This window comes from Microdochium trichocladiopsis (assembly GCF_020744255.1).
Source record: "Microdochium trichocladiopsis strain MPI-CAGE-CH-0230 chromosome Unknown B0I36scaffold_1, whole genome shotgun sequence".
Classification (NCBI taxonomy): Eukaryota; Fungi; Ascomycota; class Sordariomycetes; order Xylariales; family Microdochiaceae; genus Microdochium; species Microdochium trichocladiopsis.
In genome coordinates this window covers 4,607,666-4,621,805 of record NW_025763544.1, presented here as the reverse complement: position 1 = coordinate 4,621,805, position 14,140 = coordinate 4,607,666, and the positions used below count along the sequence as shown (strand labels likewise).

Here is a 14,140-nt window from a genome sequence, read left to right as displayed (position 1 = left end):
TCATGAGACCATGACTCTCGGCCACTGCCGTTCCTCGCGTTGCTTCCACAGTGGTCCTGCTTCGTGCTGCCGCCTACCATTCCGCAGGCTCCGCTTGCCCATGTCATCGTGGACTACATCGTCAGAGCCGCAGTCTAGGCGCTCCAACCTTGCGTGCCAATAAGCCACAGGCCTAGACGGCCGAGAACGCCCACAACCTCGTGGCCAGGAAGCGTGGCCTGTCGACATGGCCTCGCATGGGGTAGTCACCCCATCAAACAGCTCTCTCGACTTCGGCTTCCCAATGTCTGCTCTCGGCGACGACTTTGGCACCATTGACCCTTCGCATCAACCTCATGTGGTGGACGCCCAAGTGACAAATCGCAATGTGCAAGCTCAGACGAACAAGCGGCATTCCCAATCCGTAACGGGGACTCATCTGCCTGCGGCCGCAGCCTATCTGAGCCAAGATCAGGAGCAGGCAGCCATGGCGGCTGAATCTGATGAAGCAAGTCAGGATGGGCAACATCCATTCGACGATCAGATTGACGACCAGACGATGGACGCCTTCAGCATGCCGAACAGTGGCGAGAATGACGGCGTGGAGCTTGGTGGCCGGCGCAAAATGACCAGCAAGGACGACGCCGCACCCGCATGGAGTGAGCTCAAAACCAAGGCCGGCAAAGAACGGAAACGTCTGCCCCTCGCCTGTGCATCGTGCCGAAGGAAGAAGATCCGGTGCTCCGGGGAGAAGCCCGCCTGCAAGCATTGCATCCGTTCCAGGCTGCCATGCGTATACAAAGTTACGACGCGCAAGGCTGCGCCGAGGACAGATTACATGGCCATGCTCGACAAAAGGCTAAGGAGGATGGAGGATCGCATCATCAAAACCTTGCCCAAGTCAGAGCAAGAAGCATCTGCCAATGCTGTAATCCGTGCTGTGGTCAAGCCATCGTTGCCAGGGACGCTCAAGCAAGGCGTGAAGAAAAGGAAGGCCGAGGAGGCCTTTGCTCCGGATTTCAACAAATGGGCTCGGAGTGCATCCGGTTCCAATGATGTCAACAGATCCGTTGCCCTCAAAGTGCAAGAGGAGGAGGAAAGCAAGCTTCTGGCGGAAGGTCGAGATGCGCTTCCGTCACAAGAGCTCCAGGAGCATCTCGCCGAGGTGTATTTCGAGGTCGTCTACGGCCAGGCCTACCACCTGCTGCACAAACCCAGCTACATGAGGAAACTCCGGTAGGTTTCAGCCACAACATCCAATCCGCAGCTTTCGTCGCTAACTCGGACTACACAGTGCGGGGACTTTGCCTCCTGTCTTGATATTGTCCGTCTGTGCTGTCTCTGCACGCTTCTCTCAGCATACCTTCTTCTCGAACACCGTACACTTCCTCCGTGGAGAGGACTGGGCGAGTTCAGCTCGCGAAATTGTGAAACGGCGATACGACTGGCCCAACATTACGATCTTGACTTGCTATCTCATACTTGCCTTGCATGAGTTCGGCACCTGCCAAGGCGGCAGAAGCTGGATGCTTGGCGGTGATGCCATACGAATGGCATTTGCTCTACAACTACATCGCGATCTCGAGCACGACCCACAAGGTCCGAAGTCGAACACGCCCCTGAGTTTTGTTGACCGTGAAATCCGACGGCGCACCATGTGGGCAAGCTTTCTGATGGATCGCTTCACATCATCCGGTATCGACAGACCTATGTTTGTGAAAGAAGAGGACGTCAGAATTCAGCTCCCCATCAAAGAGAAGCTTTTTCAGCTCGACATGCCGGGCCCGACTGAAGATCTGCACGGCCGCACTCCGCACCCGGTTCCTAGCGACGCCGGTCAACTGGCAGATCCCCAGGAGAATATGGGCGTTGCAGCATACATGATACGCTCGATTGCACTATGGGGCAGAATCATATCGTACCTGAATCAAGGTGGCAAAAAGGACGACTCGCATCACATGTGGGAGAGTTCGTCCAGATATACCGAACTGCTTAGCCAAGCTGAAGACCTCCCGCGGAAGCTCCCCCTAGAGTTGCAATACACCCGGGAGAATCTTCACCTCCACAACACTGAACGCATGGCGAACCAGTTCTTGTTTCTGCACATCACCATACAACAGAACATCCTCTTCCTGAATCGTTTCGCTGTCTCGTCGCCTACTGGTAGTTCACAAACTAATGCCCCGAAAGACTTTGTAACCCGGGCTGGCGCGCAGGCATTCGCAGCGGCTAATAGGATGTCTGAAGTGCTCAAAGATGCCGAACGACATCTTGTATCCGCCCCATTTGTGGGCTACTGCGCTTTCCTGTCGGGTACAGTACACATCTTCGGCATCTTCTCTGGGAACGCTGCTCTGGAGCACGCTGCCAAACAGCATCTTGCAACGAACATCAGGTTTCTCTCGAGGATGAAACGCTACTGGGGCATGTTTCACTTTATGCTAGAAAACCTTCGCGAACAATACCGCACTTGCATGGACGCCGCTAGCCGGGGAGCACCGCCTACCGACAGCACGACAACGTCGCCGGTCTTTCAGTACGGTGACTGGTTCTCACGCTACCCACACGGGGTGTCGGCATCAGATTTTGTGGACCCTGCGGCCGCCAAACAACGCGAGTCTGGTGACGATGGCGTGCTAGAGCAGAAGCCTGAGCTGCATACAGTGGAGGAATACATGACGCAGCTGTCTCCCGCCCAGTCTCACGACAACAAGGAGCCTGGGCCAGGCACTGGACCAAACAAACGCAAAGCAAGCACGAAAGCTGTGCTGGCCGGCGTCGACGGGCAGGTATTGGCTATTAAGTCGAGTGGGCACGGGGCTCAAGCTCTACGGCAGCAAGTGCCAAAAACAAATACGTCTCTGCATCCCACTCAAAGACAAGCTGGTCGGGAAAGCATGCAAGCACAGGCTCCGGGTCAGCTGCCAGTTGGCTTCAGCGGGCTTTCACCTATCAGTCCTGTTGAACAAGCAAGCGTCCCGCCGCTGTTGCAACAACACAGCGGTGGTCACATTTACACATCGCAGGATCTGCTTGCACTGCCCATGTCGAACGCCCCTTCTGCAATACTACCACAGCTTGATCGCCAGCTTGTCTTCAATGCGTATGGCGATCTGGATCCACGTGCGATGGCGGATCCGGACGAGATCGACTGGCATGCGCTTGCGGGTACGAGCAGTAATGGTAATGACCCAGCTGCCGTCCACGATTCGATGCCGACACCGAGGGTCAACGCAAACACGATCCCACCTCATCCCCATTCTTCATCCATGGCTCCACCTAGCTTTGCGCCAGAGACGTCTTCTGCATGGTTCATGCCGTTTAACCTCGATCCGGCCAATTTCGCCCACGACTTGGCTGCTGCCGGCGGCGAAATGGGCGGATCGGGCGCTTTTGATAATTTTGGCGGCATATTTCCCAGCGGCGAGGCCTCGATCGAGAACCTCAACGACCCGCTGGACCTTCAACATACCCATATGTCGGGAATGTAAGACTAGAGCGTGAAAACATTATCTGCAACATTGAGCAGGAGCTTTGTGGCACACACAATGGTCACTTTTATTTATACCCCCTGAGGAAGGTTTTCGAAAAAGTACTGTATTGTAGTCTGATTTTCTGGAGGAACATACACACGCGCGTGGCTGAATATTCAAACTACATACCATTTCCATGATTGACCACGTTCCGGCATCGGATCAAGCCATATCTGCTGGGTATCTAAGGTGCTGTGATGCTATAGTCTTACAAGTCGTGCTGAGATGTATACAAGGTCATGGTTCGTGACCGATGCTGCTGCTAATATTCGCAGACATGTTACTCGTGCTGGTGTCATCGTTGTTGCTGTTACTCTTGGGGGCTCCAAAGGTGCTGTGTGCACCGCTGTTGCCACCGTTGTCGACGCCGAGAGAAGCAGCTATGACGTCCCAGTCTAGCTCTGCATTGTCCATGGCTAGAGACATGTCCCAGGCATTGTGCTGACTCGTGGAGCCAGCGTTCATGTCACTCATTACCAGACCGTTTGTGCCCTGGATGGTGAATGTATGTGCCGAGCTGGAGGTTGGGGGCGAGTTCATATCCCAACCCCTGCTGTTCCCAGTAAAACCCGATGCCATGGTTTGCTGGGCGTCACTGCCACTCCCACGGCTTGCAGCACCAAATGGGTTCGGCCGCATGGTGTTCTGCGCATCGAGGGGGGATGCTGTCACGCCTAACAAGATGCGCTCCGAGGAAGTAGTAGAGGCAGACCGTGTGCTGGGACCGTTGTTTCCTCGTGAGTTCCCCCCATCCACATATGTGCCACCATATGGCGAAGCCACTCGGTGAGGAATGGGCATTTGATTCATTGTGGTGTTGTGCGCGCTGTTTGTGTTCCAGGACTGGCTCGGAGACGTGAACGGCTTGGGTCTGTCGTCTGATTGATCAGGCGCTGTAGATGGAGACATCCGCCTTCGCTTGAGGCTAACACTGTCCGAACAGCCAGCGGGTCCGCCATTGCGATCCTGACGGCTCGTCTGGCTGCTAGAATTGTCAACCACGGGCACGAACCCATGGGAGATGGGTACTGTCTCATTGTCCTCGCACATGTTCCTGGTGCTGATGCGACCCACAGGATTGCCCAAAGGAAGTCTCCCCGGCAGAGGAGGCGCGCCTTCGGTGTGGCGAGACACATGAGAGCGCGCAACTAGGGGTATACTGTTTGGTTGGATTTGGCCAAACTTTCTCGAGAGCGTATCGACTCTAGATAGCCGGATGATGTTCGCAACGTCATTGCGCTGTATGTCCAGAACTGCCTGTCTGAGAAAGCCACCAGTGATGGCATGTTCACGAGATATGGCTTCCATTGCCGCCAGAAGAAAGTCAAGGTTGCCGACCATGACGGGCTCTCGTCTGGTCTTGGCCAGGTATATGTATACCGACGCAGCCGAGTACAAGGACAAGGCGGCAAGCGGGCTTTTCTGCAGTCGACGTTAGCACTCAGCGGTGACGAACAATCGCACTTCTGTGCAGTTCAAGAGGAGATACGAACCATCTTGTTGTTGATGTGGCTGGTAAGCTTGGCTATGTTGACAATCTCTTGAGCTGCGCACGACAATCTGTCTTCGCTGGCTTTTCGGGCCTCATCAGAGAGCTGATGTCTTTCAATCTTGTCGATTGCGCCATGATGTAGACTGATGACAGCTGCGTGAAGGTTGAGGTTTGTATGTATTGCTGTTGGGTCTCTATTGTTCTCTGGGAGTCGGAAACATTCGGGCAGGAACATGAATGCGCTGGACAGGATATTGTCAATGTCGCGGTGTCTCGTCCAAAATCCACCATACTCGAAATTTTCAGGGTTATCGGTCGGCTTCCCTCGATGGACATGTCGGTTGACTATGTTGAACAAGTGGCAGATTATGACGGCGCCGGCAAATGAAGAATATGATGCTCCTTGGAGAGCTTCGACCAACATGGGTGAATCGACCTTTTCACCAGTCTGAAAAGCAGTCTCGGAAGCTGGCAGGCGAGTGGTTACGCTCTGTAGTGAATGTGTCAGCTGCGTCTCCCCGTAGTGTGGCTTGCTTGCTTGTGCCGTACCTCTGCGACATCGATCAGATGAGGCCAACCAGTTGATATGGAGCTATGGCTATCTATACAAAAGACGCCCCAGAACGTGCGACGTCTCTCTTCGAGCTCAGCCCAGTCCTTGGGCGGAGCCAGTGTTGGGCTTGTATCTTCAGGACCACAATCGAGCCGATCTAGGTGGTCGTGTCAGCATCTCAGAAACGACATGTAATCGAGTCTACACAAGCAACATACGTAGACCCATCATGTAGCTGAGCTGCGTAGCTCGGGCACAGCTCATTGCTGCCCGCATGAAAAGCATCGACTTGGCTTCGTCGGTAGCCACCAGACACCAAGCTTGCGCATGTGCAAGTGTGATGAAATGCTCTCCATGACCCTGCCCACCGCGGATCAGTCTCCTTGTATGATTCAAGCACGGGTATGTAGCTGTAGACCAACCTTCATTTCGTCAGCCTCTAGATACTGCCTCGCACGATGGTAGAAGACATCGTGATATTTATGGTATTTTGCGTCACCGTTGGAAGTCAGACACCAGATTGCGTACTGCAGACACATTGGCGGTTTCATATGCGGGGCCGAGTAGAATGCATGCCTTGATTGTATGAGTTAGCTAGTCTCGGTCGCAGGGTTTCCAGATACCTATCTCGTCGGAACTGTTGAGCAGTGCTGGAAGATGGTGTTTTAACGTCATGCCAAGAACCTACAGATATCGGGTTGGATGGAGGATTGGGATGAAATGCTGCTGTCGTGTGAAGAACAGGCGATGACTGTGACACAGTTAGTACACGAGTCGAGACTACCTGCGCGCCAAGTGCAACTTGCAGTTCTTCCATCACCTCAAACGGCGGCAGAGCCTCGGAAAGCCCGCCTAGCCCCATCAATTGCCCCAGACCTGGGTCGGGTCCGAAAGATGGTTTGCTGGGCAGTCCTGATACAAAGTCCTGAGGTAGAGAAGCTGACACTGCAGGATCCTCTCGTGCTTCGCCAAGACCTGTGCTGGGAACATAGTCGAGACCCTGCAGGAAGACGTCTTCGGTAGCTGGCAGTTGAGCAGATTCAAGATCAACATCGACTTGCTCCACGATTGTGCCATCTTCACCAAGGCAGTCCCCGAGCGGCTTGCCACTGCCCGCCTCGCGCAGGAGATCTTCGACTTGGGCTGCTTGAGGTGTCAGATATCGTCGACAACAAAAGGGCGGATTCCGGCGACGGCATGTCAACACGTCTCTCGACTTGCCTGCCAAGGTGTCTCACAACCTACCTAAGCGGGCCTCCAGCTCCTTAACGTTGCGGCGTTTGAAGGTTGGCTTCCGCCGTGACTCTGGGTACATGCAATCGGCCTTGAGCTTCAGGCATCGTGTGCATGAGGGCTTGGTGCGGTCGCACTTGAGCTTGCGGGATCGGCAAGCGACACATGCCTGTATCAAAGTTAGCACGCGGCCGCGAGCATGTATGCCATTGTCCTCGTGTCGTACCAGGGAGTCGCCGGAGGCGAGCCCGTCCGGGCCGGTGTCATTGGACGACATGGCGCAGCCAGGACCCGGGATGTTGCTCTACATGGGCGGAGGAAGACGGGCAAGGGAGCCGAAGCCGGGGCCGGGGCCGGGGCGGGGTCCTGTTGCGGTGCTCTGAGTGCCTGAGTCGCGCAGGCTACAGCCTCTGGAAGCGGCAGGTATCGTAGCAGTCTTTGGGCGTGACGCGTATCGTCAGGCCATTGTACGTTCGACTGTCATGGCGTGCGTAACGGGTGCTGCAGGAACCAGCAGGCCGAGGCTGGCTCCGAGGCTGGGCTGGCTCATGATTACTTAAGCACGGTCAACTTGGTGCAAGCAATACATTGCCAGCAGCCCTCAATCGCAGCTTCCCACGACGCCAATGGCGCCCTGCAGCCTCCGCCGAGGCGCTTCCATTGCAGCTGCCCCATTGAGCAATGTCAACATGACATGACACGCGCGGCGTCGCTGGCCAAAACGGCCGAACTTTGCGAACACAACAGCGTCCTACTCCAGAATGGGCATGATGGCGGCTGCAGTCATGACATGCTGCCCGCCTGCCTGCCTGCCACGCACACACCCCTTGGACGATCAGCGACACTGTCATGGCGCGAGCCGGGCTAGACCAGGCCGGCGCCGCGCAGTCGCCTGCATCGCATCGCATCGCTTCCACCATCCCTCGCCTGTCTAGTATCGCAGTTGCTTGCCGTGTTAGGCTAAGGTCGACCTCGCCGACCGGATCACAACCTTAATCCTCCCTCGGCCATTTCCGACCGTGTGCCCCAGTGGTTCCTGGACCGCCCGCCAGCCAGCTTTCGCCGCCCACGTCACTTACCATGCCTATTTCTGCGCCTGCCAACTGTGCTTGGACCCGGCGTCTGCCATGGACACCACTCGGGGCAACCCTTGCCGATTTGTCGCGACGGCGCGGATGACAATTACCCCCCCCCCAATCGCCCGTTCCCTCGGGACACAACCGACCGTACACACAAAACGGTTACTAGACAAGTCATAGGCTGCCCCAGGCAGGTCATCGTCCACTGCTGCGGGAGTAAGACATGGTCTCTTTGATCGACGCTTGCTGGCAATGATCGTGCAAGTCAATTGTGGACCGTCCTCTCGACGTGCTTTCGCTGCCTCATCTCCTCGCAACCCACTTTCACCCGACTGCCATGCCCTGACTGACCCAAACTCGCGGCTGACGGGGAATTGTCCACACTCAAATCTCCATCGTTCGCTGAGACGTCCTGTCAAAGCTACTGATCTGCAGGCGAGGAAAGTATAATAGTGACGGGCAAATTTCGGCCACTGCAAGTGCGTGCCTACTAGCGCTGCATATTGAGCATTGCCTGTGGCTCGTCAAGGCGGGCCGAAGCCTGTCCAAGACCGCTAATCCTGCCTGCCGCGTGGCAGCGTTCAGCTCCTCTGCCGGATCTGCCTGTAAGAGCATGGTCATGGACGCCAAGCATGTCCTCCACTACATGCTAGTTGATTTCCTGACCTTCGGTCAGTCTGTGGTGGCGTCCTGCCCTGGCAGAGCCTCGCGATATTTGGCAAAGCGTGTTGTGGTTTCGGAAAAAGAAGGATTTGGTACGCACGGCTGTGCAGATCTCACGGCAGGTCGGGCTTGCCCTTACTATCGACGCACCACCAATCGTGTGATGTTCGTTCAGCTTTCACAGACACCAGCGCAATACACACTCCCAGGAAGAAAGATTGCCAGCAGATTGGGCTTTGCAGCCTACAATACACCGCAGGCGTCAGCGCGGGCAGCAGCCTGCGGGCAGTCGGGTCAACTCCAGACAGAGGCTCAGAACTTGACACACAATCTGGGGCGACATCAGCTTTCGCGTCGCCATCCAAGCGCCTAACAGAGTTTCGGCAGGCTCGCTATGGGGTTGCCCGCATACAGCTGGTGCGGCGTACAGCTGCACAAGCTGTTACCCACTTGCTGGTCAAAATGGCCTTCAGCCTGCTCATAGAAGAGTGTCGCCATTTCGCAGGCGATCGCCACTTGCGACCACGTCGTTCGCGACGCGAGGAGGATCTTCGCTTTGCCTGACCTAAGGGGCCGGGAACACGAAAGACAGCGGAGAAAGACATACCAGGCTTAACAGGGTTTGAACAGAAGCCCAGAAGTGGTGATGATCTCCTCTCCCGAGTGCCGACGGCAACGGCGGGCGGCGAAGTGGTTTCTATGGCCAGCTGCTCAACAGAGCGCGCAACAAACAACTGACACTTCAAGTAGCTTGTGCTCCTAAGTACGCACGTTAGGTTGGGACGAAGGGTGCCCCACAGCCAGCGACGTGGGGTCAAGTCACCAATCGAGCCCAGCAAGCCCGCCCTGAGAGGAGGCCCGGCCGCTTCCCAGAATTAGAGTTTGACTCTAAGGCAAGGGTGACGCGACGTTGGGTGTTCGCTGTGGCATTAGTGCTGCTCTGTGCGGGTGTCATGTCTGCCATCCACCGGAGCGAGGCCAAGCCAGCCAGGAACTTTTAGTAATCGGCACCGCGCTAAAGAACTTTTGGCGCCCCCAGCGGCCGACCGCGCAGCTGCTGGTCTCGCCGCTTGCGCTGACAAGTACTGGGCCCTAACCAAGCCAAGATCATAGGTGACGACCCTGGATCGGAAGCACAGCAGGAGACAGCACCTGACTGGCCCGATGTGTCAGCCCGGATTTGTTCCGCACAAAGCCCCCAAACCTAGACGACGCCCCATCGCAGCACAAAACTCCTTTGGCAACGCCAATCTCTGGGTCGCATGGTTGGCTGGTTGGCGGACAGGTCAGCCAGCTGAGCCAACACGCTGGAGAGTTTGAATTGTTACCAAAATAGGCAAGGCTTCCTCATCCCTTCTGGTCTTGTCTGGTCAATGCCGAGTCCCAGGGAGAAGAAGCCGCATCGTTTTGGCTTGCAAAAGTGTCAAATATGCCGCTCGATCTACAGCCCATGCTCAATCTTGCACTCACTCACCAATCAGCGGTCCCCAAAGATATTCTACTCGGTGCCGACTTCAAGCATGTGCACGTCGTTTCAAGGACCCAAGAAAGTTGCCCTTACGAGAGAGAGAGCGCTTGACTAGATTTGGTCGTTGCCCTTTGTCTGGTACGGAAAGACTCGGATTCGTACCTACCCGGCTCTCTCAAACCCCTCTTTCCCTTACCGCATCAGTCTGCCAGAATTCGTGCACATGACACCCACGGCGACGGCGACGACGACAACAAGGACATCCCTGTTCACAACTCGAAAAGAAGCCGCCGCACAGGTAACAACAGTCGGATGAAGGACTGCTTGCTACTCAATTACTGTGACCATTTCTGCATGGCCGTGCATGTGTCCGTGTTTGTTTCATACATCGGAGATTTAGAGATGTGTTTGTTCGTGGGGGGTTGTAGTGGCACTCTCGTTCCAACTGGGTGGGAAGCGGGACAATCTGCCAGTGTGCAAGCTCTACTTGCGGGATGGGGGCACGCCACATGGCTGAGAACCGTCACGATGGGCGAACTGCGATTCAACAAGGCAAACCACGTGAACACAACACAAGGAGTGGCTCGAAAGTAATGTCTACCTTTCATTGAGTGGAGGCGCCGCGGAGCACCATGCTATCTTTATGGTATGTCTTGACCAAAATGTTTAAACTGGGGGCTAGCCTGCCCGTGTCGGCTGCTCGAACCAGCAAAGTATGCCCAGAAATGGTCCAACTCTATGTGTATACGCTCCATTGTACATACGCTTTTTTCCCCAAACCACCAGAACGCCATTGCTTGATGTAAGTGTAAACCAGACCAGTATAGTGCAGGGTAAAAGTCCCTGCATTTGCGACGTCGACATGACGACAGCCCAAAAGAAAGAAAAAAAGAAAAAGGCATGGACATATGCCACAAGGGAGAAAGAAAAATGCCCAGTCGTCTCAAAACGAACTTTGGACAATGCAGCGAATATGAATCGGTGCCGGGGTATTAAGAAACTCGGTCCAAGACTGTGTAGGACACGAAGACGGTATGCGGAATTATTGAGATGTGTTGGTAGGGTCTTAAACACTGCCACGTTGAATGTGGGATGCTCTTGCATGATGGGAAAGCTCCTCGTCATACAAACTGCCCTCCCCGTCGCTGAGGTGGCCAGTGGCGCGCTTGGAACTACCGTAGGCGTCCCTCTCAGTGGAGGGGAGAATTCTGTCGTCATTCTCCCGGCTGCTCGTGGCATCGGACTCGGCACGAGCGTTGTTGATCATTGTGGGCAGCTGGCGACGTCGTGCATTGATGAACCAATTGGAAATTTGGTCTAGTGCAGAAATGGTCAGTCCTGGTTTGCGCCACGGGAAACTCTGGCGCTTGTCACGACAATTTGACTTTCCGCCTGAGTCCAGATCCCACAAAAGGATTCTAGAACAAGTTTGCGCCATGTAGCACCTGGGGTGGAATGTACTCACTCATTTGCAGACCCGTCTGCCTCATCAAATCTTGCTTCTCATCCTCAGTAGGATATGGGTGTTGCAGGTGACCCACAAACCAGGCCCGCAGCTTGTCTGTTGTCTCCTTAGGGAGGTTGCCACGACGCTTGCGCTGCTTACTCTCAACCCCTTGACCCATACCAAGCTCGTTCATGCGCATGTAGGGATCGCGGTGGTAAGGACGACTGTACACCCCGGAAGTGAAAGGGGTGCGTTCATATTGTACGTGGTTTGAGGGCATGGCAGGCGGCTGGCCTCGGTGAATCGAGTGATAATCATAACTGGCACTGACAGAGCGCAGCTCTTGCTGGGGAGGCAAGGGTTCGCGTTGGCTCATACCGTGTACAATGCTTGCTCTCCTCGCAGGGTCAACAGCGTAGTCCTCACTAGACATGCTTCCCATGCGAGGCAGTTCGCTTGTTCGGCGATCAAAGTTGAGGTGCGGCAAGCTTGGCAGGGTTGGGCGAGAGTCGGTGGGAGAGCGCGCCTCAGAAGTGATGACTGATTGAGAAGCAGGGACAACACTCTTCAATACACTCGGATGCGAGTCGGCCCAGGCCTGTGGGGGAGAGTTGTGGCGAGCAGGGAGAACCTGGGTAGCCTCATAGAGCCGGGGAACTTTGCTCGAAACCTCATCCTCAGTCTCAATCGATAATCTTCTGCGCTTGGTGCTGCCTGTGGAGTACATGTAGCCTGGCGAAGTAGCAGGAGAGATGCCGGCGGTAGTCGAAGGTCTCGACGGTGGTTCTTGCTGGATCTGCAGTTGCAGTTCTGGGAATGCCTGTGGAGATGGTCAGCTTCAAGTCAAATTGCTCAGGCCAGCGTCTAAGTGAGAGTGCATACCTGTCGGATAGATGGCAGTGCGATCTTGTTGTGCTCTTCCTGTGGGCGGTATGCCTGCTGAACGCGAGGCTCCTGCCAGGTAAACTCCCTGTGAAAGCCAACGTGGTGGTGGGGCGCCGACATGGTGAGGGTGGACATCTTGCCAGTTGCGAGGTGGTTGTGAAGGTGGTGGTGCGTGTCTATTCCAAAAAATTGTGGGCGATATTCCATAACATGACACAACGTCAGAATGGGTGCGGCGAACTACTGCCGTGGCGTGTCGTCCAGGAGGGAAGAAGTCTTTCTCAAGATGTGCAGTGCTGGTGGCGGCGTGAAGATGGTCGATATAATGGGTAAAGGTGTCGAATGCTTCCTTGTTGGTGTGGCCGAGTGTGTGTTCTGGTTCAAGGAGGAAGCGTCAAGTACAGGTGACTGTCGAAGTGGATGAGCAGGACTGCGTCAATGTCTCACGGTGAACTTGTTGTGATGAAAAGACGGGCGTGTCTAGGTGTAGCAGGAGCAGTACAGAGAATTAAGCGTCGGGCGGCCGAGTGCTTTTGAATGAAGTTGTCGAAGCCGCCCTGGCCCAGCTTGGGCAGCGGCTACATCAACGGTCCCAAGTAGGTTGGAACCTCACTAGGGGACGATGCACGAACGAAGCGTGGTGGGGGGCAGGGGTGGGCCGAGAGGGCGTGGGAGCAGGTGAGGGCGTGGGCGTGGACTAGGGCATGGCCTGCGCACGATGGGGCTCCGGGCCTAAACGCTGCGAAGGTGCTCGTGGGACAGCGCTGCGACTGGGATATGACATCGATCCCCTGCTGTGCGAGGAACTTCGAAGGGCGGCCGTGGGCCTTGAACGGTTGCCGTGTTCGTACCAGCGGTATGGGCAGCGGCGCCCCGTGGTGTACCGTCGGCCCCAGGCCAGGGAACAAAGTTCGTCGGGGCGGCAGCAGGGGCTCTGGTACTTTTACCGGCGCTGTGGACAGGGCCTCCCTCGGGCGGTCCACCTCCCCACAACGATGGCGCCCTGGTGCCGGTGGCGTTTCCTCATGCAGGCTAACGGACAGAGGGGCGCGACGAGCCAGGGGGCGTGAGGTTATGCACACCGACAAGCGTCTCCAGGTCCAGTGGCAGCGGTTCGTTGTTGCATCGACGCCTGCGGGCCTCAATCTGGGTGTGGCGGCATTGGGACGCGGAGATGGGCGGAGGAGCCGTTCGTTGTGCGGTAGATCGTCGTAAGTCTCAACGTTTAGCACAAGAGCTGGTGGTCAAGGAGAAGCAGCAGAGAGAGAGAGAGAGAGAGAGAGAGAGAGTACCAGGCCAAACGTTGTGTATCGGTGGCGTCCAGATCCAGGCGCCGCCCCTTTCTCGTTTCCAAGATCGCGGCGGAAGAAGGCGCAGGAGCGGCTGCGGACAGCACAGCAGGAAGGTGCGAGAGCCCCCCCCCCCCCAAGCTTGTGCGAGGGGGCATGTACTGTACATTGCAACTGCCACTCTTCTCCAGACCCGGCAACCCGCCGCTCTGTTGGATCTCGCAAAACGTAGCAGACGTGAGGCATGTGCTACACACGAACACAGTCGACAGCCTGCCGCCTTGCTGGCTTGAGACAGCCGTGCACGGGCTCGCCAGAAACCCTAACTCACGGCATATCCAAGGGCAGGGTTTCCTTGGTGCGGTACGCTGTCCTGAGCTCATGTCATGTCAGTCAACGCTGCTTCACGGAGCTGATGATGCATTGACCCCAGTGGTGGGGTGTCCGCAGTATTACTCTTCCACCCCACGTGCACCAAGATGGAGCGACAGCATGGAAAAGCTCAAGCGAAACCACCGT

General features: G+C 55.9%; 3 protein-coding genes across 3 annotated transcripts; 1 reads left to right on the top strand and 2 right to left on the bottom strand.

The window, feature by feature from the left end:
• Positions 1 to 466: 466 nt before the first annotated feature.
• Positions 467 to 3,470, top strand: B0I36DRAFT_234206 (fungal-specific transcription factor domain-containing protein; the record flags this gene model as incomplete). The annotated part of the gene is made up of 2 exons (XM_046149285.1): positions 467 to 1,215; positions 1,274 to 3,470. The coding sequence occupies 2 exons, from the start codon at positions 467 to 469 to the stop codon at positions 3,468 to 3,470; spliced, it is 2,946 nt and encodes a 981-aa protein (XP_046019130.1).
• A 139-nt stretch (positions 3,471 to 3,609) lies between these two features.
• Positions 3,610 to 7,257, bottom strand: B0I36DRAFT_19008 (uncharacterized protein). The gene is made up of 9 exons (XM_046148767.1): positions 7,017 to 7,257; positions 6,803 to 6,959; positions 6,364 to 6,700; positions 6,246 to 6,308; positions 5,980 to 6,133; positions 5,776 to 5,917; positions 5,554 to 5,714; positions 5,006 to 5,494; positions 3,610 to 4,934 (listed from the first exon to the last, which is right to left on the bottom strand). Exons 1-9 carry the CDS (start codon positions 7,065 to 7,067, stop codon positions 3,750 to 3,752), a joined length of 2,739 nt encoding a protein of 912 aa, XP_046019129.1. The 5' UTR covers positions 7,068 to 7,257; the 3' UTR covers positions 3,610 to 3,749.
• A 3,324-nt stretch (positions 7,258 to 10,581) lies between these two features.
• Positions 10,582 to 12,857, bottom strand: B0I36DRAFT_379896 (uncharacterized protein). Its single transcript, XM_046160795.1, has 3 exons — positions 12,330 to 12,857; positions 11,466 to 12,267; positions 10,582 to 11,317 (listed from the first exon to the last, which is right to left on the bottom strand). Exons 1-3 carry the CDS (start codon positions 12,537 to 12,539, stop codon positions 11,067 to 11,069), a joined length of 1,263 nt encoding a protein of 420 aa, XP_046019128.1. The 5' UTR covers positions 12,540 to 12,857; the 3' UTR covers positions 10,582 to 11,066.
• Between the last annotated feature and the right edge of the window lie 1,283 nt (positions 12,858 to 14,140).

Bases quoted from the DNA above. Each gene is read 5' to 3' on its own strand.
- B0I36DRAFT_19008 (XM_046148767.1), bottom strand. From the start codon at position 7,067: ATGTCGTCCAATGACACCGGCCCGGACGGGCTCGCCTCCGGCGACTCC. The intron at 5,918-5,979 runs GTTGGTCTACAG...CGCGGTGGGCAG, and splicing joins TAGAGGCTGACGAAATGAAG to GGTCATGGAGAGCATTTCAT. The intron at 4,935-5,005 runs GTTCGTATCTCC...CGTCGACTGCAG, and splicing joins GCCACATCAACAACAAGATG to AAAAGCCCGCTTGCCGCCTT.
- B0I36DRAFT_379896 (XM_046160795.1), bottom strand. From the start codon at position 12,539: ATGGAATATCGCCCACAATTTTTTGGAATAGACACGCACCACCACCTT. The intron at 12,268-12,329 runs GTATGCACTCTC...CCATCTCCACAG, and splicing joins CACTGCCATCTATCCGACAG to GCATTCCCAGAACTGCAACT. The intron at 11,318-11,465 runs GTGAGTACATTC...TTTCTGCACTAG, and splicing joins GCAGACGGGTCTGCAAATGA to ACCAAATTTCCAATTGGTTC.